Source organism: Stegostoma tigrinum, chromosome 40 (genome assembly GCF_030684315.1).
Source record: "Stegostoma tigrinum isolate sSteTig4 chromosome 40, sSteTig4.hap1, whole genome shotgun sequence".
NCBI lineage: Eukaryota > Metazoa > Chordata > Chondrichthyes > Orectolobiformes > Stegostomatidae > Stegostoma > Stegostoma tigrinum.
The window spans coordinates 11,658,883-11,686,486 of record NC_081393.1 but is presented as its reverse complement, the minus strand read 5'-3'; the positions used below and the strand labels follow the sequence as shown (position 1 = coordinate 11,686,486).

At 40.8% G+C, this 27,604-nt stretch overlaps 1 protein-coding gene across 6 annotated transcripts; it reads right to left on the bottom strand.

Moving 5' to 3' along the window:
* Positions 1-424: 424 nt before the first annotated feature.
* letm2 (leucine zipper-EF-hand containing transmembrane protein 2) lies at positions 425-26,217 on the bottom strand. 6 transcript variants are annotated; one of them, XM_048523234.2, is made up of 12 exons: positions 25,895-26,213; positions 25,732-25,799; positions 20,777-20,937; positions 16,272-16,344; positions 9,200-9,635; positions 8,818-8,961; positions 7,645-7,782; positions 6,166-6,369; positions 5,779-5,898; positions 5,050-5,166; positions 3,985-4,101; positions 425-3,360 (listed from the first exon to the last, which is right to left on the bottom strand). In XM_048523234.2, the coding sequence occupies exons 4-12, from the start codon at positions 16,316-16,318 to the stop codon at positions 3,304-3,306; spliced, it is 1,380 nt and encodes a 459-aa protein (XP_048379191.1). In that variant the 5' UTR covers positions 16,319-16,344; positions 20,777-20,937; positions 25,732-25,799; positions 25,895-26,213; the 3' UTR covers positions 425-3,303. The 6 variants fall into 6 exon arrangements, with proteins under 6 accessions (XP_048379191.1, XP_048379190.1, XP_048379189.1 ...); XM_048523233.2 differs by having other exon boundaries at positions 25,732-26,213; XM_048523232.2 differs by lacking the exon at positions 25,732-25,799 and having other exon boundaries at positions 25,863-26,213.
* Between the last annotated feature and the right edge of the window lie 1,387 nt (positions 26,218-27,604).

Here is a 27,604-nt window from a genome sequence, read left to right as displayed (position 1 = left end):
ACCATGAACAAGTTCCTAAAATTGACTTCAAAAGCATTTTGGTTCAGAATGGAGGAGGTAAAGTGATGTCAAAAGCAAGTATGGTCTCTCGTAAGACAGGAGATTGTACAGAGCAGTTACAGAACTAAGACTGCACAGTGTTGGCGTATAGTTTGTAAAACTTTCACATCAGGAAGAATTGGTTACAATTCTGAGGATCATTAAAATATTGAAGAAACCTGAGCTGTTAGTTGTCTGTGTGAAGGGAAAAGGCCTCACAACTCCCAGGACAAGGATAGAAAGGAAATATTTCATTCAAAACTTAGAACTGTGTGAGATTTTGAATAAATATAAAGTTAATTTGCTAGGCAGCAGTTGATGTTTTATTTGCTGTGTATTTTGAAATCTTTCAAATGACTACATTCAGATAGCTTGATTTGTTTGCTTTTTTAATGAGCACAATAAACTCCCGTTTTATTGTTTCAACCACATCTGGAGCCTTGTATGCTTAGGTTTCAGTGAAAGACTGTTAAATTGAAGTGAAAGAAAACTAAAATATGATCAATTAATCCAGATCTCATTCGAAGCTCTCACTTTTCCAGTAGTAAAATTAGCTGGGATTATAACAGAAGTCTTTCATAGGAGTTGATGAAAAGCTGCTTAACATTAACCACAATGTAGGACAAAGTATACAAGAATTATTATTGGGTGCTTGTGGAAAAGGGACAGCAACAATCATGGATGATTATAATCTGAAAAAAACTGAAAAAAAATCACTTTGGAAAGGTAGCCTGAGTGCAGAGTTCACAGAATGCTTTTGTGAGTGTTTCTTATGGCAACATACTGTGGAAGCAACCAGAAAATAGGTTTTCTGAGATTTTGTACGATGTCATGTGGCAGGATTAAATAATGACTCTGAGTAAAGGCACACCTCAGAAGCATCGACTTTTACATTCAGTTTGGACAAATGGAAGAGTAGCTCTAAAATTAGTATTTTCAATCATTTCAACTTTGTGGCGTGAAAGGGGAGGTGGAGGGATAGCAGCTGAGGATTTTTATATGGAAACCTAAAAGTTTAGGTCCCCCAGCATGCTGCAAAGTTCTGATTCTGCACTGGCCCTGATTTTTGCCCTGAAGATTCTCTGTCTGGGAGTCAGCTTCCACTTGTTACAAGAGGCATAGCAAAGTTTTAACTTGATCATAGTGAGATGGGGAAGGGTTCTGCTCCCAGGCCCAGGATGGTCTTTACGTGAGAAATTTGGTGGTTGGGGACTATGAGACAGTGGAGAAAATGAGTTTGGAATAATCTCGAGCTGCCTTTCAAAAAGAGACTTCCATTTTTCTTTAGCTCTGTCCTCTCCTCCTTTCAGCCATTAAGTTTTTCCATATCTTGGACACAAATTTGCAAAGTGATGTGACAGTCTTTTTACATAGGAAAACAGCAATATGGGATTTGGGGCAAGGTTTGGCCATTTTAGCTTTTTGGGCCGGCTCCACAATTCAGTAAGATCATAGTCAATGTATTGTGGTCTCATCTCAACCTTCCTGTCTGTAACACATAACCGCTGCAGCATATTAATCAAGGAGCAAAAAATGGTCGGGGTGGTCAGGTTTCAGACATTATAGCATTCTATTTCACCATGTTTTTGGGGGCTGAGATAGTTTTTAATTGGTTACAGGTGGAATTGTGTTTCTGGTAATGTGAAAAGAGGACCTGTTTCTGAAGTAGTTCTCTGTGTCTGACCAACTGCTAACCATGCACAAAGGCTTTGACTTTGGTGGTGTTTCAAATTTAGTATTTGGGTCATCTGAGCTAAATGCCACTATCTGCTCTTATCGTGTTGCTCAGTATTTCATTCACTGGAGGTTATTCCAGCTCAGGACTTCATGGTGGACAACAATATTTCTTCATTTTTGTCTGCTTTTAAGGATGGTAGAATGAATTATTCTAAAGATTTTAGTGTCCTTTTGCCAGATTTTACGAAGTGACATGAAGTGCTGACCATATGACACAGCAATAATCTGTTCACCATTTTACTTTTGAAAGAAAAGACATTGAAACAGGAGCAAATAGCTAGAATTCAATCAACCGGTAAAATTTAGGTGTTGATTGAAATTTGTTTCACTATTTTCAGTGACCGCGTGTTTGCATTTGGGAACTGCAATTCCAATCATTGGCAATCACCAGATGCATGGACAAAACAACCATTTGAGTTGACTTCTCCAAAAGATGCTTCATCTTCACTCAGTGATGGAAGGATGCTCAGTTTCTCTGCAGATCTTTGGATCCCCAATGTTGCAGCTGAGCAAGTATGAGTCCACTCATTTCAATTGCAGGAGATGGTCTTGTTGCACATCTTAAAAAGACCAACAATGTTTTGGCATTTTCATAAACATTCTTGTCCTTTGCTCCCTGTACCATCGCTGCTTGGGGAATAGACAGATGCTTGGATTCCTTTAGGGCCAATTTTCTCTGCTCCCAACAACATCCAGAAGGGGAAGGCAGATATTTGTGTGAAGTTGCTGCTTGGGGAAGTCACAAAGCTAAAACAACTGATTCCAAACATGACAGGCATTGTTATAAAATGTAGTGACGTATTCAATGATGGATCAAAAAAGACCTCTGTGTCACAAACACAGGACCACACGTATGAGATAAATAAAAGTATTATCTTCTTAGCCTGAGCATAAAGCTCCTGCTATCCAGTACCTGTACCTGCACAGTCCTGGTCAGGTTTTGTCCCAGATAGTATATCCTCATCACATTGCTCAGGCTGCGTGCCATGTTGCAACGCACCAGTAGGCAGTTAGTCTGGTGCTGTGTTAATGACTTTGGTTGGCATCTGCTGTCACTGCTATAAATATAATAGCGTCAATAGGTCACAGGAGAAAATCAACTATAAATTGTACAGGCTGTCTAGTTTTGTGTTTTTCCCTGTACTGCTGCCATACATATTTCAGAAAAATAACACTGTTTTGTACATGGTGTGGTTGTGCAATGAAGAAGTAGTTTTCCCTGTTTGTAGTCCACTGTCACTGTTCTGCCTCAAGTAAGACAAACTAGTCATCTACATCCACAGTATTGTCTTGAACACATTACCTTTCTCATTTAAATGAGTGCTCTTTGGTTGAAGCATTTGAGAGCATGTTACCAGGCTATCCGCAAAGTGATTGAACCCTAAGTACATGATAGAAGTATTGATTACCACAATGGTATAATCAGTCCTCAACAGTGTCCCTTTGGTGGAGTTGTCCTAATCAACTGAGATGAGAGGTACTCTGGTATGAGGAGGTTGTCCATTTCTCCAGTTCTTCTGACTTTGTTCATCCTGAACCATTTGCAGAGGCCTTAGTTTTTTGGGACATTTGTCCATCTGCAGACTGAGAAATGGCAGACGTTAGAAAGGACATGGGAGAAATGCAGCCAGGAGCAGAATGATGGCCACAGGCCAGGACAAAATGAGGTGCAGCAGAAGAAACTCTGGGTGTTTGTGAGCTCCTGTTCATAGAGACTGCAAACTCCAGAAGCTTGGAGATGTAGTCTTGCTGCCTCTATGTCACGCATTAACACAGGCCTCCAGTCTGTGCCCACGACAACTTAGAGCAGGAGTTAAATGCCCAATGTCTTCAGCCATGTGTCCCCTCCCTGGCTGAGAGCAGCAGGAGGAGCTGCCTTTTCCTCCCCCACCCCACCCCAATCTTCTGCAGCTCAGAGCAAGGGAAGGAGCTCAGTGCCCACTGTGTCCTGCCCCATTTCATCTTGGTCTCGGACAGGCGAGGAGATGAGAGAGGGCCTCAGTCTCTGGCCCCCTTTTGTTTGGATAATGGGCTGCAGTTGAGGCATCTTATCTTCCCCAGCTCAGAGCTGCAACGTGAACTGGGCACTCATTGTCTCCTGGGCCATGCCCAATCTATCTCTGAACTTGAATCTTCAAAAATGTCCTTTGTTATCAACAAACTGAGTAGAATTGGATGCTGATTGAACTGAGTCAGTCACATTCATACCTTCATGCTTTTCAGTGTTGGTGTCAAGTCAGACAATGCATCCGATGATGGCAAGGTTGATGGTTCAGTGGTGGTTTGTTTCTCTGGTTCTTTCTTCAGGCTACCAGTAATACCCAGCTGGAAAATCCACAAAAGATATACATATATTTCTACACACTATATATATATAATGATAAACTGATTCCATCTTGTTGCATTGTATTAAACTAGGTATTCACTAAATATTCATCAACAAACTCCTGACATTCTTTGTCCAGCAAAATCAGCACACCCAACAACATTTTATTTGAAGTTCTGCTTTCCCTAAGTGTTTTCGAAAAACGATAACTCATATTCTTGACCTCTCAAACCTCAGCTATCCTGCCAGAATTGAAAAATCTATGTAAAGACTGCTCTGAAAGCGGCATCATGTGGATTCAAACAGATGTGCCAGGAGCTTGAAGTGTCTTGTCTGTTTATTTTACAAGTCTCACCTTGACTCTTTGTAGATTTACAATTTGGGATCCACCGTAAGAATAGACATATGCATTATGAGAGCACAGATGGCACTTCCAATTGACAAGTTATATAGAAATATCCTATCCTTCAGAGTGACTCGGCCAAATGGCTGCAACTCCCTTCTGAACAACACTGCTGATGTAGCAATTCAAGAAGGCAACTCACTGTCAGCTTCCTAAGAGTAGCTTGAGGATGCGCAATAAATACTGCCCAACCATTAAAGTCCATATCCCCTCACTGAATAAAGAACTGTACCAAATGAAAGTGTTTAGATGAATAGCTAGAACATTCAAAACTATTGCCCGTGCACATCCTATTGCCTCCACTGGAATAAAAGTAAAATGCTGCAGATGCTGGAAACCTGCAACAGACTTAGAAACTGCTGGAGAAACTTAGCAGATTTTGACTCCACTAACTTGTGTTTCTATCTCTACAGATGGTGCCAGTTCTGCTGTGTCTCTCCAGTATTTTCTGTGTCATTGCCTTCACTGATCTGCGATTTATCATAATTTCAATTTAAATTTTAATACAATCTTGCAAGAAAAATCATGAAAGAAAAAGGGTCACCTCAATTTTTGGCACTTTCTGAATAACAGTTTTTGGTTTGATATCAGTCAGGTACATGGCACGAGACAACAGCAGCAATGATGGAGGTACATTTTCCTTCAGATGCAACTGAAGCCACTGCAGAAAAAGGAGTTGATTCATTTTTAAAGTTGTTCTTTTATATCGAGAGACTCGTAAATATCACATTTGCGTTTAAGAGGAATGGTAATTTCGTGGAATTGAAAAAGAAATTGTATTCTTACTGCTCCTATTGAGAAGTTGTTCTTCATACAACACACTGTAAATATTTGAGCTGAACAACATATTCTAGTGCTGGAAGACAGAAGTTCATTTGGCCTTCCAATAATGTGAACCATACAGGTTATTTCCCAGTTGTACCTAGATCTTTGTATTAATTTATACAAGGATGATATGGTTGCTGTGTGTGAAAAGAAAAACAGAGCTACAGCTGATATTGCACCTGGAAAAGCAATGTTGAGTGTGACATCATCAAGAGAAATATGAAACTGGCCCTATTTAGTCTGCCAAGTTTTTCCTCCCAGTTGCTAAACCTGATGGACTCTGACTGGTAAGCAGTATTAAGAGGTTGCATATCCAGGTAAAACAGTTAGAATTTTTCAAGGATGACTACTTTAATATGTTAGAAATGGATTATTTTGTTGTTGTTTCATTTGCACATTGTTTACACAATGAGATTGCAAGTGTGCACATCTCTACCATATCCATCACCTGTGTAAGCTGATCTTGGAGCTGTTTTTCTGTTAATCCTAATGATCTCATTCCCCTTGCTCTGCATGCTGCCTGTAGTTCTGGTACAGTCAAAAATTCACATCCTTCTTCAGCAATCATCTGTAATTTATAAACACAACAGAGATTACCAATTACTGAACATAAAAAATTATTTTACATAGAAGATTCAAATGCTTTGAAATTCAGTTCTTATAATTACTCAGTGTCAAGACCTTTGCACGAAATTAATTTTGCCACTCTTTGAGAAGTGTTAACTGTTTTAAAGCTGTCAGTTCCACTTTTTTAAAAATCCTAGATTGTGGCTTATTTGAAAGCTATTATCTTTGCCATCATAATACAGAATAATGTCTGTAATCTTGTACTTACTTCATCATCCGCTTTTATGGATCGTAGTTCCATCTGAAGCTGGAAGCGAAGCAGGTTGTTTGTACCAAAAGGCTGGAGTTCCAAAAGCCTGCACAGTGCCACCAGCTGAGGACGGGTCAGGTGCTCCAGTGTCAATTCATCTTCAAAGTGCTTGGAGAAACGCACTATGTCCTGTGTGCTCGGACTTTCTCCTGAACGACGCACCTTCAAAATTTGGACAAGTAATCAAATTTCAGCCTCATACATTCCACTATTCCCTTTTACAAAATGTGAGTTGTTTCAATTGATTTGAAATGTATCCAAAATAATGAACTGAATTTTCATTGTCCCAACTTAGTTTGAAAAATAAACATTTTTTGGATTTTGAAGTGCATTTTTACACACAAACCAAAATTCAATTTGAGATGATTAACTGAGGATACGTGATCTTTCTCGAAATTAGTTTGTGGTAGATGAGCAGCAAATGAAGGCAATGTCTATTTCTAAAAAAAGACACACATTTCATCAAATTTCCACCTCTCGTGGACTAATAAGGTAAAATATTAGAAATACATATGGTTGAACATTGAAATCACTCCCAGCTTGAGTCAGGGGGGAAGAACTGGTGTGAACTATTTGAGGAGGAGATAGGTTTAAAATTCATAATGGGTTGAAAAGGTTACAGGAATGGATAGGAAAATGGAGGTCAGGCATTAATGAGATCAGCCACGATCTATTAAATGGCCAGAGGAGGCTGCAGGGGCTAAATTGCTGACTGCAGCTCCTGGAGTTTCGAACAATATGAGATGATCTCATTCAAAGATAAAATATTCTTAAGGGGCTTGATAGTGTAAATGCTGAGAACATGTTTCCCCTCATGGGGGAGTCCAGGACCAGAAGGCATAGTTTCAGAATAAAGGGCACCAATTTAAGACTGAGATGAAGAGGAATTTCTTCTCAGAGGGCTGACAGTCTTTGGAAATCCTTGTCAGAGAGACCTGTGGGGCCATTGTCCTGGTATATATTTAAGGCTGAGATAGATGGTTTCCCTATCAGGTGAGGATTCAAGGGTCACTGGGAAAGGGTTGGAAAGTGGAAGTGTGCAGTGTCGGATCTGCCAGGATTCAAATGAATGATGGAGCAGGCTCAAGGCACCTATCTCTTATCGTCTTCTCATTCTTAAGACTTTCCAAATGACAAAGTAAATAGGATTCTTTAAGAGTTGCTGTTTAGGTCACTTGAACTAAGCCTCCAACAAAGTGAAACAAAAGTAAATTTACATGCTTTATTTCTCCCCTTCAAAATTAGCATTTACAAATGATTCGGTTTTCGAGTGCCCCTTAGTACAAAGACGGTTCTCTTCACGATAACCCTCTCTTCATGCTTCTAGCTATCATAAGCTGTACAGTAAAAGTGATTTCTAATGGTATTGCCAGCTCTTTATGGGGAATTATCTGGTAGTTATTTCACAAGAGATATGCATGAATGTTTGAAGCAAACCTTCTGTACGTAGGAAGAAAACTGTTTGGTTGCATCTGCGCCCTTTGCTTTATTTCTTTTAGCCATTTCTGCAATAGTTTCCTGGAGAAATTTTGCAACCTCAAGTTTTGCTGCCAACGTATTTCTCTGATTTTCTTCCTAGAAAAAGAAATTATCAAATCTAATGAGACAAAATTCTTGCATGTATTTTACTTCAGTGTGACATCATGACTTCATGATCAAAGTGCTCTGACGTGCAGCTGTTCAGAAAGTTAAGAAGAGCAGCTTGGTCTGAATATTCTAATTGGCTACAGTGCTGAACACCTACTCAGCATATTCATAAACAGTGATAAGGTACAATCCTCATTGTAATCAGAGATAATGGGAACTGTAGATGCTGGAGAATCCAAGATAACAAAGTGTGAAGCTGGATGAACACAGCAGGCCAAGCAGCATCTCAGGAGCACAAAGCTGACGTTTCGGGCCTAGACCCTTCATCAGAGAGGGGGATGGGGAGAGGGGTCTGAAATAAATAGGGAGAGGGGGGCAGGCGGACCGAAGATGCGTAGAGGAGAAGATAGATGGAGAGGAGACTATCCCCTCCCCACCTATACTCTCCTCTCCACCTATCTTCTCCTCTGTCCATCTTCGGTCCGCCTCCCCCTCTCTCCTTATTTATTTCAGAACTCTCTCCCCATCCCCCTTTTCTGATGAAGGGTCTAGGCCCGAAATGTCAGCTTTTGTGCTCCTAAGATGCTGCTTGGCCTGCTGTGTTAATCCAGCTTCATACTTTGTTATCCTCATTGTAAATTTTCTTTGAACAGGGAGGCCTGACATGTCTCTGACGGCACTCACCAGGCAGCTTGACCAAGTTGGTCAGTTTGACCAAGTTGTGATCAGTGCTTCACTTTGCTTTTTTGCATTGTGGAAATTGGCTGAACTGAAGTTATTTTAAAACAAGGAATTTAATCAGAGGGACAGTATCCCTCAGCATGTTCTTCCTACCTGGCACTTGAGAGCAGAAAAGTTTTATGTAGCATCAACAAGATAATCATTTTGTGTTCCATCTTTTCCACTCTCTGCTCCAATCCTCTCTTAATCAATCATTCTTCCCACCTGGCATCTTCCATATTGTCACAACAATTAAAAGTATTGCATCAAATTGAAAACTCATGTAGAAATAATCCCACCAACCTTTGACATTTTTGTCTCAAACGTAGATGGCAGCATCCCAGGAAACAATTTCAGAACAACGGGCAGCAGAAATTCCATAAATGGCACAATCAAAAAGATCATGAATGGAACTAAGCGGAATAGGTCAACACATGTTCGTATAAGCTGGAAGAGTTTACACAAGACAAAATGCATGAGTATTGCAGCAAGGGCAGGACTCACTGTTCTCTCAGCTGACACGTGCACAGTGACCATGCAGGTGAGGGATTCAAGGTAAGACAACAAATGGTGCAGAACAGGACCGGAAGAAAAACAAAATTTAGAAAACCTGAATGTTACCACAAATAAACAGATAAAAATGTTCACCTTTTCCAAATTAACTTAGCTGGAAAATCCTACCTACCCTTCGTCTCTCTCTACGGGTAAGCCGGTGTCCAACAAATAATCTTGACAGGATCCTCAGTGCCACCTTTGTGTCTATCCAAAGTAATCGGAATCCATTGTAGTAGTGTTTCAGTTCACTTAGAATTTTCTGCTGCCAGCTTTGCTTCACAATAACTGTTTGAGTTGTCCGGGAAAGTGAGTCTTCTGTCTCAGGATCTGGCTTTTGTTCTTTTTTATCGGAAGATTCTTTATTCACTTGAGAACACCAAATTGACGTGTGGTATTTGCACACAGGTATGAAAGGAGAGTGTAAGTGTGGTAAACTGCAGGAGAGAAGAGGGCAGATCCTCCCAAGTCCTTTATCTCTGGGAAATAGTCTGTATGAATGAAAATCACGGACCTGGAGAACCACAACTGAAGTCCATAAATTGCTAGGTGTGAAACAGCATGTTCCTCTGTTTTTAAACAAAAAGCATTACATTTTGAAATGTACAGAACTACCACTGACATTTCAACACAGAAAAATATTTTATCATGTACTTGTAGAACATTTTTTATGTTTATAATCTTCCCACAGTAGTGCAATGCACAAATGTAGAAATTTCATTTGATTCGAAAGTCCGAACCATTTCTGTGAACAGTCAATAGCATCAGTCTCAGCTTTGTGAGATGCCATTTTTAACCCTGTTAATAACTGATATTTAGACACAAATCTCTGCTTTCAGCAATGAAGCCAAAAAGCAAGCCATAATATAAACTTGTTCCCAACTCCATATTTTCTGTTCTTATTCCCCAGTTGATTCTGGGGCAAATTACTGAAAACCTTTTGAAAATGCAAATTAAGTATATCTTCTGCATCCTGATTAATATTCTCCCTTCCACCTCAAAAAAAATTCAATAAGGTTAGTCAATGGAGAGTGTTCATTGTTATATATCTCACTTCCAGATATTCTCCTATTCTTGTCTTTCATAGGGTTTCATTTATTTTTCCTCCACCAATGTTAACCTAACTGGTCTGTAATTGTGGAAAGGAAGCAGTTAACATTTTGGGGTCCAGTGACCCTTCTTAGAACTGAAGGACACATCTGGAACTGTACTGCTGAAGAAGGGTCAGTGACCCCTAAACACGAACTGTGCTTTCTCTCCACAAATGCTGTCAGACCTGCTGAGTTTTCCAGAAATTTCTGTTTTTGTTTGATTTCCAGTATCCGCAGTTCTTTGGGTTTCCTTTGGTCTATACTTGCCTGGGCATACATTTTCCCTTCACATAAATAAAGGAATTTCGTTAGTTGTCTGCTAGTTCTCTGGCATTAAACATTTTTGTAATCTATTATTAAATATGTATAGTAATATCTATCTCATCTCTTCATTTAATTCATTTAAATATCTGCCATCATGCCATAAGACATAACAACATAAATTAGGCGATTCAGCCCATCGGGTCTGTTCCACCATTTAATCATGGCTGATAAGGTCCCCCAATCCCATTCTTCTGCTTTCTCCCCGTAATCCTTGATCCCCTATCTATCCCAGTCTTAAATGTACTCAATGACCTGGCCCCCACAGCTTTTTGTAGCATGAATTCAAGAGATTCACCACTCTGGCTGAAGAAGTTTCTCCTTATCTCCGTTCTTATTGGTCTTCCCTTTAATCTAAGGCTGTGCCCTTGGGTCTGAGTCTCTCCTATAAATGAAAACATCTTCCCAACATCCACTGTGTCCAGGCCATTCAGTATCCTGTAAGTTTCAATTAGATACCCCTCATCCTTCTAAACTCCAATGAGTATAGTCCCAGAGTCCTCAAACATTCCACATTTGTTAAGCTTTTCATTCCTGGGACCATTCTCGTGAACCTCCTCTGAACCCGCTCCAGGGCCAGTGCATCTTTCCTGAGATATGTGGCCCAAAACTGCACATAATACTCCAAATGTGGCCTGACCAGAGCCTTATAAAGCTTCAGTAGGACATCCCTGCTTTTATATTCAAGTCCTCTCAAAATAAATGCCAACATTGCATTTGCCTTCCTGGCTACTGACTCAGCCTGCAAGTTTACCTTGAGAGAATCCTGGACAAGAACTCCCAATTCTCTTTGCAGTTCAGACTTCTGAATTTTCTCCCCATTTTGAAAATAGCCCATGCTTTTATTCTTCTTACTGAAGTGCACGACCTCACACTTTCTCACATTGTACTGCATCTGCCACTTCTTTGCCTACTTTCCTAACCTGTCCAAATCCTGCCACAGCCTCCCCACCTCCTCAATACTAGCTATCCCTCTGCCTATCTTTGTATCATCTGACAACTTAGCCAGAATGCCCATAGTTCCTTCATTTAGATCATTAAAGTATAAAGTGAAAAGTTGTGGCCCCAACACTGACCTTTGTGAAACACCACTTGTCACCGGCTGCCATTCTGAAAAAGACCCTTTTATTCCCACTCTCTGCTTTCTGCCAGACAGCCAATCTTCTATCCATGCTGGCACCTTGCCTCTAACACCATGGGCCCTTATCTTACTCAGCAGCCTCATGCGCGGCACCTTGTCAAAGGCCTTCTTGAAGTCCAGGTAGATAACATCCATTGGCTGTCCTTGGTCTACCCTGTTTGTTACATCCTCAAAGAATTCCAGCAGATTTTTCAGGCATGACCTCCCCTTGATGAAACCATGCTGACTTTGCCCTATTTTACCGTACACTTACAAATATTCAGAAATCTCATCCTTTACACTGGACTCCAAAATCTTACCCACTGCTGAGGTTAGGCTGATCGGCCTATAATTTTCCGTCTTTCGCCTTAATCCCTTTTTAAACAGGGGTGTCACATTAACGATTTTTCAGTCCTCTGGGACCCTCCCTGACTCTAGTGATTCCTGAAAGATCACCACTAACGCATCCAGTATCTCTTCAGCTATCTCCTTTAGAACTCTGGGGCGTAGTCTACCTGGTCCAGGTGAATTATCCATCTTCAGGCTAATCAATTTTACTCGTACCTTTTTCTTGGTGATGGCCACCATACTCAGCCATGCCCCGCGACGCTCTTGAATTTTTGGGATATTACTCATGTCTTCCACCCTGAAGACTGACGCAAAGTGATTATTCAGTTCCTCCGCTATTTCCTTGTTCCCCACTACTATCTCTCCACCGTCATTTTCCAGTGGTCTAATGTCCACTTCTGCTTCTCTTTTGCCTTTTATATAGCTAAAGAAACTCTTACAGTCTTCATTTATATTACTGGCTAGCTTACCCTCATATTTAATCTTCTCCCTCCTTATTTCTTTTTTTGTTGTCTTCTGTTGGTCTTTGTAAGCTTTCCAGTCCTCTGGTTTCCTACTGCCATTCGCCACATTATATGCTTTCTTTTTTGCTTTTATGCTAGCCCTGACTTCCTTAGTCAGCCACGGTTGCCTCATCCTCCCTGTACTATGCTTCTTTTTCCTCAGGATGAATTTTGCTGTGTTTACTGAATTACTCTCAGAAACACCTGCCATTGCTATTCCAGTGTATTTCCTGCTAGGCTCCTCTTCTCGTCAGTTCTGCCCAGCTCCTCCTTTATACCTCTATAGTTGCCTTTATTCAGCTGTAATACTGTTACCTCTGATTCTATCTTCTCTCTCTCAAATTGCAGAGTAAGTTCTCTCATCTTATGATCACTGCCTCCTAAGGGTTCCTTCACCTTAAGCTCTGTGATCAAGTCTGCCTCATTGCACACACTCAATCCAACATTGCCTGTTCCCTTGTAGGCTCCACCATGAGCTGCTCCAAAAAGCCAACTTGTAGACATTCCACAAACTCCTTTTCTTGCAATCCAGTACCAGCCTGATTTACCCAGTCCACCTGATATTGAAATCCCCCATGATCGCTGTGAGTCTGCCTTTCTGGCAGCGGACCAGAGCCTCCTGCCTCTTTGAGTTTGAGTTCACTGCATCTTTATTCTCTTTTAAATTAACTGACTTATTTACTCATCCCAGGATTAATGTCACATCTCCTGTTCTATCTCACTGGTAAATAATGAAATATTTCTGCTGTCTGTCATTACTTGTAGAATAATCCTGATTATTCCTTCATAGTCTCATTACCATCACAGACTCCTTTTATTTATTATGTATTGTAAAATATTTCACAATTTTACATTCCTTTAAAATTTAAGTATTTCTTATTACCTTCCACTTTTACTTCTCTCCTAACCTTTTCACATTTTCCCTCAATATGCATTTTTTGCTTTGCTGTGTATGTAGTTGATGCATGCTTCTTCCCTAAACCTCAGCTGTTCCTTTCTGTCTTTATTCATCCATGGAACCACACAAATGTTAAATGTGGCTTCTTGTATTTAGCAGGATATCTTTACCCTGTTTGGAAAAACAACCAACCCATCACCCATTGTAGCCTTGCCTTGCTGTTTGCCAAGCAAATTGCTCATATAATTTTCTGAAGTTCTCATTCTAGCCCCTCAGACTCAGCTCTTCTCCAATGTGGAAACTTGTTTTTTTAAAAGATATTTTTGTCATTGAATGAACAGTATCATGCCAAATGCTCCCAAACTTAAATAAATTATTCTGTTTCATTCCCAGTAACTAGACCCAATAGTCAAACTTTCCTTGCTAGGTTTTTATATATTGGGTGAGTAAATATTTGTGTACACACAATGGAAATGCCATTCCCTTATTTCCCTTGCTTAAGTCTTCTGTCCAGTTATTATTAAGGTAATTGAAATCGCCCATGATTATTACTTGATGATGTTTACACAATTTTCCAGTTTGTCTCTGTATTTCTTTCTCCGTATCCCCTTATTATGAGGTAATCTATGTACAACACCTAAAACTGTGATTGATCCATTTTTATCTTTGATCTATGTTCAATATGAATTCCATTTCTGTCATGCTGATTGTTGCATCCCTTTTTTCAGCCACCCTTATGTTGTCCTGAATATGTGCAGTTACTCCACAGTGAGAGGCATGGACATCACCACCACACCATTTTGTTGTATTGTGTATACTATACATTGCTGTTCAAACATATTAATTTATTTTTAGTTGCATTTCTCTCAATCTATGTTGAACAGTTTTTGACACCCATTCTTTAAACATAATATTTTTCTTCCTTCAATGTCCACTTGTACTTAATTCTTTCCTGTATTCTCCTGTTCTGCTTTATTTGCCATTTGACTGCTTATAGATCCCTGCTGCTACCTTACTCTTTCTACAAGAAACGCAGGTCCCATCCTCGATCGTGGAAACCAGTGCCAGCAGTCCAGCTCCTTCCTGTCTCAACTGCTGCCAAACATTAGTAAAAAGAAATTCCTCATTCACACACCAAGCTCTTTAGCCACACCTTAATTGTCTTGATCAGCATGCTCCTACATCAAATTACACGTGACACTTGAAATAACACTCTAGGTTTTTAAATTGGCATCGAAGTCTTGATACTCTTTGCACTGAGCCTGCTTCATCTCCTACTTACTTTATTTGTTCCATCATCGATCACAAGAACTGTAGCTATACCTTCCATTTCCAAATTCTTGACTGTGAGATATCCCTCACTCTGGTACCAGGTAGGTGACATATCCTCTGGGATTCTTGTTTTTGGCTGCAGAGAGGCTATCTATCCCCTTAATTATTGTTTTGCAAATTCCAATCTGTCACTTGCCCTGCCACCACCCTGCCATCACCAACACAGACAGCCTTCTAAGCCATGATGCATTGTCACTGTCCTCACTATTAACTTTCTCCCTGTGCTCACAAGTAATGAGTACATTGGGTCTATCAGGCAGGACATGGTTTATTCAACTTCCTGCTCAACTGCTGTTAAATCCCACTTAACCAGCTGTGGAAAATCTCTTTGGTCCAATCACCCACTACTGTTTCACCCGTGACTTTCCGACATGAAGTGCGAACAGTTAGCTGACAATTCAATCTGTCCAGCTCCATTCACATTTATGCAAATAATGAAACAACCAATGCCAACTTGCAACAAGGCTGACATTCAGGAATTAACGCTCATGTCTTCTTAGGGCCAAGGAATGACTGCACTCAATAAGAAATCCCAGTATTGTTGACAAGTTTTCTAAAATTCACATTTTAAGGGAGGTAGTGGCACAGAGGTAATATCGTGAGATCAGTAATCAAGAATTTCAGATTAATGTTCTGGAATATGAGTTTGAATCCTACCAGATTCAGATGTTCAAATTCGAATTCAATTGCAAGCCATAAAGTAACCGTGTAACAACTTCAGATTGTCATAAAAACCTGTCTGGTTTATGAAACCAGAAGGAAAACTGTCACCCTCACTTGATTTAGCCTACACATCACCCCAAACCTATAGCACCATGGCTGACTCTTAATTTCCCTCAGAAATGGCAGAGGAAGCCACTCTGGTCAAAGGCAGTTAGAGATAGGCAATAAATGCTGACCTTACCAGTGACACTCACATGCCATGAACAAATAAAATAAAATTTACTGGCCAAAGGTGAACAAAATCTGGCATTTCACGGCTATGGCTACAATACCTGGACAGAGACCAGAAATATGTGGCAAGCACTTCATCTCCTGACTCCTCAAAGCCTCTCCATCATCTCTGAAGTTGAAGCTAGGAGCTAGACTCACTGCTCATCTGGGCAAATGCAACAGAAACACTCAAGAAAACAAATCCCAGCCAATTCAGAACATTTGCCTCAAATTTCAAACTCTCCATCCCTGGTGCAATATAACTGCAGTAAATAGGATTTTAAAGAATATGCTCGAGTAACCTTGGTGAGTGTCTTCAACAGAACCTCTCTTTCATGCAACCCCAACAATCAACAAGGGCTATGCAACTGCCACATTGTGCACAATCCAGACTTGAATATCAATCGATGGTCTTTTCAATACCAAACAGCATGATAGGAACACCACAAAACAGAGTGCAGCAGAATATTTGCACCTGTCTCTATTTTAGTCAGGAGATATAAGGATTATCAATCATAGTTTAATACAGTATAAATCTATGCAAGTTCATGGTTCTGACACTGACTATTTATCTCATTAGAATCCAATTGATTCACAAGGTTTCCAAGTTAACATTTTCTCATTTTTATTCCCATAAAAACAAGGATTCATCATCTTACCTTGATTTGGCAACAGACGTAAGTAAACTTGGGCTGAAATAAGCCATTTCCTCAGCAAGTAGAGCATGTAATCCTAAATGATAAGAATACAGGAATACAGCTATTTACAAAAAAAACTAGAGAATACAGAATGTCATTGAGGCAGTGTTAAATTCAACAAATGAGAATGTTGATCATGATTTAGAAGCCACAATCAGGAATAAATTTGGATCAATTGCTCGTTCACAACAGCAAAGCTAACAAAATTTTCATCATTGTGATGTTCGGCAGAGGAAACTTGGCTATTCCTGATAATCATCTAGTAGTGACATGTATGAGAGTAACCACTGAACAATGTCAAGGAATGAGTCAATACCTTCAGGATGAGAAGAGGGATTTGGAAGAAAAGGTCAGGAGAAAGAAAAATGCATAAGTATTTCAGCGATAATTTTGTTTTCAAATGGAAAACCGATCATGGTAACTTTTAAAAGCAATTACTGTCAGCACCAAGATAATAAAGAGAGCATTCATCTCATGTTGGATCAGTTCATCAACACGACTCTTGTGCAAAAATTCCTTTCAAACAGAAATTGTGGCCAATGCATTAAGATACATCATCTTCAGGTATATAGAGTAAATTCCCACTTAGAATTGTGGTTGTCATTTTCAGGAATTCAATGTCAGAACAAGAATGATGTTCATGTGCACTTTTTCCTGCCCACAAATTTGAATGAGTAATTTATTGTCACCTGTATTTAACCAAAAAGTACAGTGAAAAGTGTAATATGTTGCCATGCTCCAGTGCCATTTTGACTTTCAGAAGATATTCAGATTTCAGACTGAAATTAAGACATAAGACTTAAGCATAAGTAAAAACAGAGTCAACTTCCTTCTGGCATTCCACATGACAAGGGTGGGCAGGGAGGGGGGTTTCTCTCCACTCTGGGCTCCAGGCCCACAGTCGTCCCCATATCAAAGTCCATTCTAGAGGTACCAAATTGGGCCTACCATATTGCTGAACAAACATTTGAAGCACATCTCCAATTCCGACAACGACTGCAGATGCTTCTTTCTCTGAAGACATCACCGTAAAGTCCATTCCACCAGTGCTTTGCTTCTGCCAGTGCCAGACCTAACCAATGTTGTAGTTTGTGCTCCTCAGTGCCATGTGTCATCTGTGGGCCTACCTCACTGACGTTGCCTCTGTTGACATAGCAGTCGCCGATGCCTATACTGGGTCCCATGCTCACCCCTCTACCAACTCCTCTGCCACCATCTTACTGGAATATTCTGCCATGAGTCCGCGCTGGGCTTAGTTTCAGCTGTCGATCCAGTTGCTGTGAACAAGTTCTGCACTGGAGGTAAGTGCAGAGAAAAAAGAAAAGAAAAGCAGACAGAGCAGGCGAGCACTAGGCTCAGTAGCTTACTCCACCGCCTTACACATTGCAAATAACGCAAAGCTTGAAATACTGGAGTGTAAATGTGCATTACAATACATTCCTAGATGAAATAACATGCAAAATGAAACAAATCACTAAATACACAAAAAAATTGTACAGCAAGATACTTCCAATAAATTTCTATACACAGAACCTTAAACATTGAATTGAAATGCTATACATTTCTAAATGCTAACAAGAACAAAAAAAGTTTTTAAAATATTTAATTTTTCAGAGATGCAATATAAATGAAAATATTGTAAATAAATGTTGAAATTATACTTGCCTATTTAATTGCAGATGGCACAGGCTCCATCTAGTGACAGACATTGGTCAATGTAGGTAACTGCCAAAGTCATGGAGCCAGTGCACCACCAGCTTCTGTCACTAGATGGGGGCGAGGACTTCAGACATGGGAAAGGGAGCTGAAACTAAAATGGTCTTTGCAACATAAAACAGGGATTTCAAAGGTAGCAAAAGGCAGCGGACAGGGGAAATAGTGAGAAGTGAGTCACGGGGCGGTTGAAGATGCAGGCTGGGTTTCACGGTGGAGCAGTTTAAAACGAACTGTGGAAAGTGAGAATAGGAACAGTTGGAAGAGGAATTTCAGGACTGAGAGCAGAAGCAGGTGCACTGAGGGACAGGTCTTTGTCCATGAAAGCCACAAAATCAGAAATCTGTAGCAAATAACCGAAATGCAATATTAAATAGATATTTTGGAACTCCTGGAGTTAGTTAACAACCTTAAAGTTAAAAACTATGACATAAAAAAGACAGCAAACATTGAGCATAAAGCAGAAACTTATTGTGTTATTGGATCAAGAAGTATGTTTCTCTGTCCGGAAAGCACTGCCAAAAATAATGGAGGAAGGAAATGGTGTTGTGTATTCAAAACTTCACAGATAACTCGGAAATTTCTCGCGTGTTAAACTCTTTGTCGGTTCTTACTTTGATCGGCATTACAACATTGGTACACTGTTGTCTGAACCCTCCCCTTAGTTAGTTTAAAACTTCATTCATGATCTGAATTATAATTCACTGGAACATTGAACCTAGCCCAGTTTAATTGGACTATATTCCAACCAAGTAGTTCTCACTTTTCCTGAGTGTTGATGCTCGTGCTCTTGTGCTAGTCCCATGAATTGAAGTGCTGTGTTCCCATCCCATTCATTCAGCCGTGCATTTAATTTTCAAATCTGCTTCACATGATACCAGTTGGTGCCTGGCTCAGGTAACAGTCCAGGGATTATTATCACTGAATTTGAGCATTTTAATTTGGACTGGAACACTTAAAATTATTTCCAAGTCCAGCTCTGTTCTTGGTTCAATGTGGATCATGACAACTGAATCCTCACTGATGTCCAGTCACAAAGAAATATCCTAATCACTAACATTGACCAAGCACCTCCTCCTATGGAAAATGGTATTTACTTCTGACTGTCACTATATATTACCTTTTGCTTGCTCACTTAAACGGCATCTTGAAACATGCTGCCATGGTCTGTTTGCTCATTCACCTTGTGGTCCCTGTTCCCATCTATGTAAGGCAGCAAGAACCTCAAAACACCTGGTAAAAATCAGCGGCTGAGACTCTTCCATTATGATTGAATGGGTACCTGTTGCTTGATTCACTGTCATACTCTTCCGTGCCAGACGATTGGTTAACTTTAATGTTTACGGGGAATAAGTGCTCCCTGGAATAAAATGTCCAAGTCACGCTTCCACTCCCTGATGTTCTGCAACTTAAGAAACTGACACACAAGCTCAACAACTCTGAGCGTCAGTTGCTCAATCTGCAAACTGTTGCTGTAGATATAGTTGTTTGTATTGTAATGCATTTCACCCATTTTCACACACTACTGTCACAGCACACCTTTTCAGCAGTGTAGGTGCACACTTCTGGAACAGGTGGGACTTGAACCAGGTGGCCTGGTTCCAAGGTAGGGACACTACCACTGCACCACATAAAACCCTCCAAATCTTGTTAATATCTGGAAGTATTATCGCACACAACCTAAAGGCTCTCCCACCACCTAATCACTGTAACATTCCTTCTGTTTTTGACGTCGACCATCACCAGTTAAACATCCATGCATCCAAGTGGATATTACCATTCTGGGCAATGCAAACCATCAAAGTAACTAACGGGTCGGTAGAGTGGGATGGGGGTAAAGAAAAATTCTCCAAGTTTTTCTATTCTTATTTATTTAAAGAGTCAATTAGCTGTTAATTTAGTGAAAGTGGCAATAACTATGCCTCTAATCCTGAACACAAAATAAGAGTACTGACTAGCTGCTGAGGGGAAAAGAAGAGCAGGTGAAAAGGGCACTCAGTAATGCACATACTTCTATGATACTGTGTAAACTAAACATTGTGACAATGATACAGCTCGTCTTAGAGGTTTTTTCAGGTGGGTTGACATTCTGTAACCACAAATCTAAAAACAGAAATCCCTGCTGAGGAGCTTCCATCTTACTGAGGAGATTTCAGGTAAACCAACATCTGACAAATTGATGCGAAAACTCTGTACACGTCATAACAGCTGTGATGAATTGCAGCACAGCAGCTGCTGTAGTCCACAATATTTAAAAAATTTGAAATGAAACAACCCACAATATTTGAAAATGTATGTCAGTTCACCCTAGCTCCCATGTTGACCAAAATCCAGGATCCAGATCTTTACCAAAAACGAATCAGTTGTTTCTTGGGGCATACGTTATTTGCACTTCCAGGTTTTGGTGAAAACCATCATCACTTTTGAGATGTGTTGTTTGTGGAAACGCATAATAACTAATCAAACCACAGTGGCAGAGATAAAAGAAGGCCGATGCTCCTCCCTTTATAACAGATTACCACTTGTACCAAATTAATACTCAGTTCAGAAAGCAATTTTATCAGTATGTGCTGAGTTTAGACAGTGAATATTAACCATGGGATTGTTATACATAGCTAGCATGGATCATTAGAGACCTACACCACATACTTGACTGTCATTTCTCTCCCTTATGCCGGAAAACCACTACTGCTGTTCAGACTGAGACCAGTTATGATCACCAGATGATGACGGTTCAGAGTATTTTTTCTTACCCTTTGCATGTATTATGGTGCAGTAATCTGGATCAAGATGGAATGCAATGCTTGTGCTGAGTTTAATGCTGTCTTCCCACAAAGGATAACTCAGATTTTGGTTCAGTAGCGTAAACAATAGATGTTGTTGAACTCCGACATTATATTCCAAATTAAATCATCTGCAAGAGAAACACTGCATGTTACAATGACTGCAAATCAGGAAAAAGATAAACAAATATAGATGTAAAACTCAGTTAGGCGAGCACGTCAGAGTTACAGCAATTTATGATGTGATACATAACAAAATGGGGGACAGTATTAGCAGGAAAAAAATATTTCCTTTAAAGCAAGAGCTTCATAATCATAATCCTGACTTCAATCACTCCCTACTCTACTTCCAAATCTTGAAACCAAAATGTATGTGCAACTTCAAGATTATGATTCCTTGCACAAAAAATTCCATATGATTTGATTTCCACAACATGTTGTAAAAATATTTTAGCAGCCAGTGTTAAACAAAGGTGTGAGAATCAAAGACATTCTATCTCCATGTCAAGGTGGAATGTTCTAAATTACTTTATCATTTCACTGAAAAGGAAGGTGTCATGGCTTGATAAAGAAACCATGACTGTAATTGAGCAAATTAGCTAAGTCCACAGTTCTTCCAAAGCTCACATATATTACCTATCAAGTATATAGCTCACAAAAATGTTACAATCAGTGTTGCACTGGATTTCAACAATGTGTACAGCTAACAAAACAAGATTGCTTGAGTTGTGAAAAAAAATGTTTTCCCAAACTTCAGTTGTGTTTGAAAACATGAAAACTTGCTCATGTAACAAAAATTGGGAATAGTTTAAGCATACAGCACATCATTACTGTTGACTCAAGTGTATTTAGAAGGTATTATTAATGTGTCTTGACTCAAATCTGGAACAAGGTGCCAACATTGGCGATAAAATCTGCAAGATAATGAGGACTGAGCAACACAGTGGCATGAATTCCTTTGTAAGAGCTGGTAGGCAGACAGGATGGACCCAATGGCTTTGCTTGTTGTTGTATAATTAGAACAACGAGACACAAGGCGAAACTGATGATTAGTCGCTTTTGAGAAAACAAACTGATTCTTGCTGGCAATGATCAACATGTACAATAGTTTCCAAATAGATGCTGAAAAAATGCACTTGTTCGCAAGGCAGTTTGATCAAATGTTGGGGGAGTGCGCAGTTCAAACCATCTGCCAGCCATCCACTCATGGATAAGTTTCTGTCTTCCGGTTCAAACATCTGGAAAACTGAAGTCATTGGCTTTGCCCTCAGCCAACAAACTCCATTAACTTACCAACAATCCCATGTCAGACACCAGTCACTTTCTCAACAAGAAGTTTGCTCTTCACGTTTGATACAGTGCTTGATTCCAACCTAAAATTCTGAACAAAATCTTTCATGACACAGATGCTTTCCAACTTCACAACTTGGCCAGCCTTAATTTCTACCTCAGCCACCTGCTACTGAAGCTGCTTTCCGCATCATTTTCAATGTAGACAACATTCAGTGTAGACAAAGCTCTTCTTGCAACACTACCATTGACTGCTCAATTGACTGCCCACATCCCAGAAGCCTCAATGTGAATCAATGTAAATCCATTTTTTTCACAATTCAAGCAATCTTATTTTATCCACTGTACACATTGTTGAAAACCAATGTGAACACTCATTTTTGTGAGCCATATACTTGATAAGGTGTATAAGTGAGCTTTGGAAGAACATTGGGCTTTGCTAATTTGCTTGATTTTAGTCATGGTTTCTTTATCAAGTCATGACTACTTCCTTTTCAGTGCAGTGATAACATAAGTTAGAACAGCCTTACATTTAGCCTCCAACAAATCCTTCAAATCCCTTCCCCTAACTGTCTATTCTTCTAGGATAACCCCACAACTGGTCAGATCCTCGCAGTATCTTTTAAGCTACAATGAGATCATGCATTCTTTTGAAAACCACCGCGTAAAGGACTGTTCCAGTCAATCAGGAAATACATCTGGTAGCACCACTGATATGGTCACATGGTGTCTGGAGACAACAAATTTAAATCCTTGCTCCAATTGGGAGACAGAATGGCTATCTTAAGACTTGGTTTGATGGTGCACTTCAGCTGTACAGTATCAGTTGGTTTGGACAGTTTTACTGGAATACAATAACATTTACTTAGAAAGGCATGAACTAGTTAGGGAAAGTCAGCATGGCTTTGGGAAGGGAATGCCATGCCTTACAAATTTGATTGAATTCTTTGAGAAAATGATGAAGATCGAAGAGGGCAGTGTAGTGGATATTGTCTATTTTAAGGATTTTAGTTAGGCATTTCAAAAAACTACAGGTTGAAAAAGCCATGGAATACAGAGTAATGTGTCAAATTGAATCCAAAGTTGGCTAAGTAACAGGAAATGAAAGGCCATAGTGAATGGCAGCCCTTGCAAAAAGAAAGTTGTTTCATGTGGTGTTCCACACGGTTCAGTATACATTAACGATTTGGACTTAAATATGGGAGGCATATTGAGAAATTTGCAGACGACACAAATTGTCCATGTGGCAGATAGTGCAGAGCTTTAAGTTCCAAAATGATATAGTTGGGTTGGTGGAGTGGGCAGGAAAGTGGCAGTTGGAATTCATCTCTGAGAAATGTGACAGATTGCATTCAAGGAGGTCAAACAGTTAAAGGGAACATACAATAACATGGAATACAGTGAGAGGTATAGATGAAGTGAGAGATCATGGCATGTGAATGCACAGGCCCTCCAACATTGCAGTCCAGGTAGATTCGTTGGTAAAAAAAGACATATGATTTCATTCCTTCATTGGCAGAGGTACAGAATATAAAAGTATGGATACAATGATGAAATTGTATAAGATACGGGTAAGGCCACAACTGGTGTATTGAGTGCAATTCAGGTCAGTTTATTAAAGGAAGGATGCAATTGCTGTCATAGAGATATATAGAATGGAAACAGACATTTCGGTCCAAATCATCCATGCCGACCTGATATCCTAAATGAATCTCATCTCATTTGCCAGCATTTGACCTATATCCCCCAAACCCTTCCTATTAATATACTTTTTTAAATGGTGTAATTGTACCAGCCTCCTCCACTTCCTCTGGTAGCTCATACATGGAATGCCTTCAGTGTGAACAAGTTGCCTCTTACGTTCCTTTTAAATCTTTATCCCTCTCACCTTAAACCGATGCCCTCTAGTTTTGGGCTCCCCCATCCTGTGGAAAAGATGTTATCTATTTACCCTTTCTATCCCCCTCATGATTTTATAAACCCCTACAATGTCACCTCTCAGCCTCCAGGACACTCCAGCTCTGGAGAAAATGCAGAAAAAATTTAGTAAAATGTTGCCTGAGCTGAGGAATTGCTGCTATGAGGAAAGACTGGAGAGGTTGGGGTTATTTTCCTTGGAAAAGAGAACGCTAAAGGCTGACGTGATTGAGGTCTGCCAAATTGCGAGCGGCAGAGATAGATCAGGCAAGAGAAATCCGCTTCCCTCTGCACAGAGTTTGAACACCAAGGGTCATAGATGCAAGCTAAGTGGCGGAAAGAGTAAAGGGGGCGTGAGGAAATACATGTTTTGTGCAAAGTGGTGGATGTCTGGAATTCGCTGCCTGAGTTAGTGGTGGAGACAAAGACCCAAACAATTTCTTATAAGTATGTGTAAGTATGTGAGCTGCACAGGTATGGGTCCATGTGCTTGAAGATGGGTTTACAAAGGTGACTTTGGTCACATGGACAAGATGGGCCAAAGGGGCCCCCTCTGTGCTGAATCATTTCTACAGTCCTACTGTTGTAACCTCTTCAGTAACTGAACTCCTGATGAACGAGGTGCACATCCGCTCCGTCAAGACACGGCACAGCCGAAGTGCACCAGTGACCCAAAATTTGGTGCACATCGATCCAAACCGCCACTTTGACAACCACCTAGTTGTCCTCTCAGATAAAAGGAAGCCTGAGCTGCAGTAAAGGCCTGCAGCAAATGTGATGATCAAAGAAGCACACAGTATTGTAGTCGACAGGTTCGGGGACTGGCTGCAGGTCTTGAAAGAGCTGCAGCAGCATTAATAGATGGAGGGGGTAGCATCCCAGGGTACGGCCCGTTTCTATGGAAACATCAGGCTCCCCTCCCCTTATCCTCGCGTTGGGGCGATGCATTTCTGTGGGCCGCAGCTCGTCGCTTCTCCCTCGTCGTTACGCCGCACACTCACCGGGATGAGCCGCCCCCCCACCCACCCCCTTCGTGGGGAGGGAGGGGTTTGGTGTCACCCGTTCTCCCTCTCCTCCACCGGCGTGAGTGGGCTGTTTGGGGGGATGCGGGGTTGTTGAGGGAATCGTCCTTTACAGAAACAACGTCGTCATCATGGCGCAGCCGGTGGGACCCCGTAACCGCCACAAGCCTCGAGACATAACGGCCGGAGACGGGGTTGGGGGGTGGGTCACCAACCGTCAAACCTTCTCGCGGATCAGCCCACCCTGCGGTCTCGACCCAAGGCCCCACCTCTCCCCAGTGATTGATGGCTGGGAGCACCAACGGCAAGGCCGGGAATCGCATTGACAGTTTTCGGGACCAATGGCACGCGGAGGAGGTGGGGTGGGGCCAGCTCAGCTGCCGGACCACCTGGATGAGGGGGTCCGGCGTTGATGACTGATATCTCTCATGTCACGGCAGCTTCCAGAGGAAAGCGGCGTGCTTTGGTCCACCCGTGTGCGAGACTTTCTACATTTGCTTCTTCCGGCCCCAGCCATTTGCCTGCGTCCGCTCCGTCCTGGAGGTTGGTCAGTTTCTTTTTTGGCAGTTTCGTGAAAGAAGTCGAAAGAGTGAAGACGCTCTGAATTCTTTAACCATCAAATTAGTTTAAAACACCTGCAAACGGTCTTTCACGATTAACATTCAAAACCCGTTAACGAAGCAACGTGTCCATTACCACATCCTCCTCTTCAGCATCGCTGCCCCAAGGGTTGAAAGATCTGTTGCCCCTGTCACAACATACGTCTATGGAAAGATCATTAAAACGAAGCGTTAGCTCTGTTTCTCTCTTCACAGATGTTATCTCACCTGCTTTTGACTTCCGGCATTTTCACTCTTACCCTTTCACTTGCTGTATCTCTTGTACCTCCTTTTCCTCGTCTCATGTCGAAAATTCATGATCAAGCCTCATTTCCACATTTGTCCAAGACACAAAACAGGACTTGGACCCGAATAAAGTTCGATCTTCTGTTTCTTGCGCTCATAATCTGTTTTCGTAATAATGACCTTCATGCAACTGGTTTATCTGCTTCCCACGCGTACCTTTTTCCCTATTTTATCTGTCTTGAATGCTGCACCCTTGTGTATCTTTTGAAATATTTATTAACAGGACATATTATATAATGAACTTGTTTTAAGTAAGCCTAGATAATGTTAATTTCTCTGGATTTGTGTGCGTTTTTGAATACCTGAACTGCATTTATGTTGCCGTGTGAGCTTCCATTGTATCTAATGGAAAACACTACATCAGAGCTTTCTGTATATCAGAGAAGTTGCAATAAATCATATCAAAAAGCAATGCTTACAGCTGGAGTTAATTCAGTTTATTAATTCTTGCTTCAGCTTATTTGATTCTTTACTGCAAAAAACTTTTGTTCACTGAGATAGTAAGAACTGCAGATGCTCAAATCAGAGATAAGACAGTGTGGAGCTGAAGGAGAGGTTGGTGTAAGTGAGAGGGGTGGGGAGGTTGAGGCGATCAATGTCCAATGTCAGTTGGAGATGAGGAGGTCTTGGGGTGGTGACCAGGAGGATGGGGTGTGTTGGAGGCAGGAGAAGGGATTCGTAGAGGGTGGGTTAGACTCGCGGATAAAGAAATCGGCGTGGAGGCAGAGATGGCGGAAGAAATGTTTGACATCCAAGCGTGAACGGAATTCATTGATGCATGGGCGGAGGGGAATGAAGGTGAGTCCTTTGCTGAGGACTGACCGTTCGTCCTCAGTGTGGGGGAGGTCTGGAGGGATGGTGAAGACCCAGCAGAGTTTGGGGCTGGTGCTAGGTGTGGATCTGATAGCTGATTTGGAGCTGGGCACACCAAGTTTATTTGTAAACTTTCCAACTGTCTCATTTCTCAAATGATTATGCTTCATTTCAATGTCAAAAGCAGCAGCATCTATTACAAGCATAGCCAGTCATTAACAAGACCCAAACCGTACTTTGTCTGACAACAATAAATGCATTTTTTCCTTAGTCTTTGGTTTCCATTCTCAGATTCCCAATTTCCTCTTCAAATGTTGTTCGACACACCTACTCCCACCTAACCTCTTGCTTTCATAGGCTTCTTCCGAAGAAGATTGACATTGAACTTGACTTTGTTTCACACTACTCACTCTGTTTCTCTCTCCACAGATGCTGCCAGACCTCCTGAGTCTTGTTTACCCCAAGATATTCTGTTTTTATTTCTGATTTCGAGCATCTGCAGTATTTTACTTTTATTTAAGGTCTTTGAAGGATTGGGAAATTTCACTTGAGTAGAAAATAATCATCTACTTGTTTGCAACAGTGCAAATACAAGAAAGCAACTCATCAGAACTTTCTCAAGGGCCATAAGGGCAGGACAATAAACATTAGCCTTGTCGGTGATGCACACATTGCATGGAAGAATAAAATCAAATAGAATGCAATGAGTTCAAAATTGGCATTACCGTGAAAATGCTTTGTGTTGTAAATCAGTTTGGTGAGTTGCAGGTGCATGTGACCCACAAGGAAATACAATATTTTAATAATAATGCAGACCTGCCTCAAAAATTGGCCTGGGCCAAAATTTTGTT

Bases quoted from the DNA above. Each gene is read 5' to 3' on its own strand.
- letm2 (XM_048523233.2), bottom strand. From the start codon at position 16,318: ATGGCTTATTTCAGCCCAAGTTTACTTACGTCTGTTGCCAAATCAAG. The intron at 6,370-7,644 runs GTTTGCTTCAAA...CAAATTTTGAAG, and splicing joins TTTCTTCCTACGTACAGAAG to GTGCGTCGTTCAGGAGAAAG. The intron at 5,167-5,778 runs GTGATGGATATG...CTTTTTCTGCAG, and splicing joins TCCAAGATCAGCTTACACAG to TGGCTTCAGTTGCATCTGAA.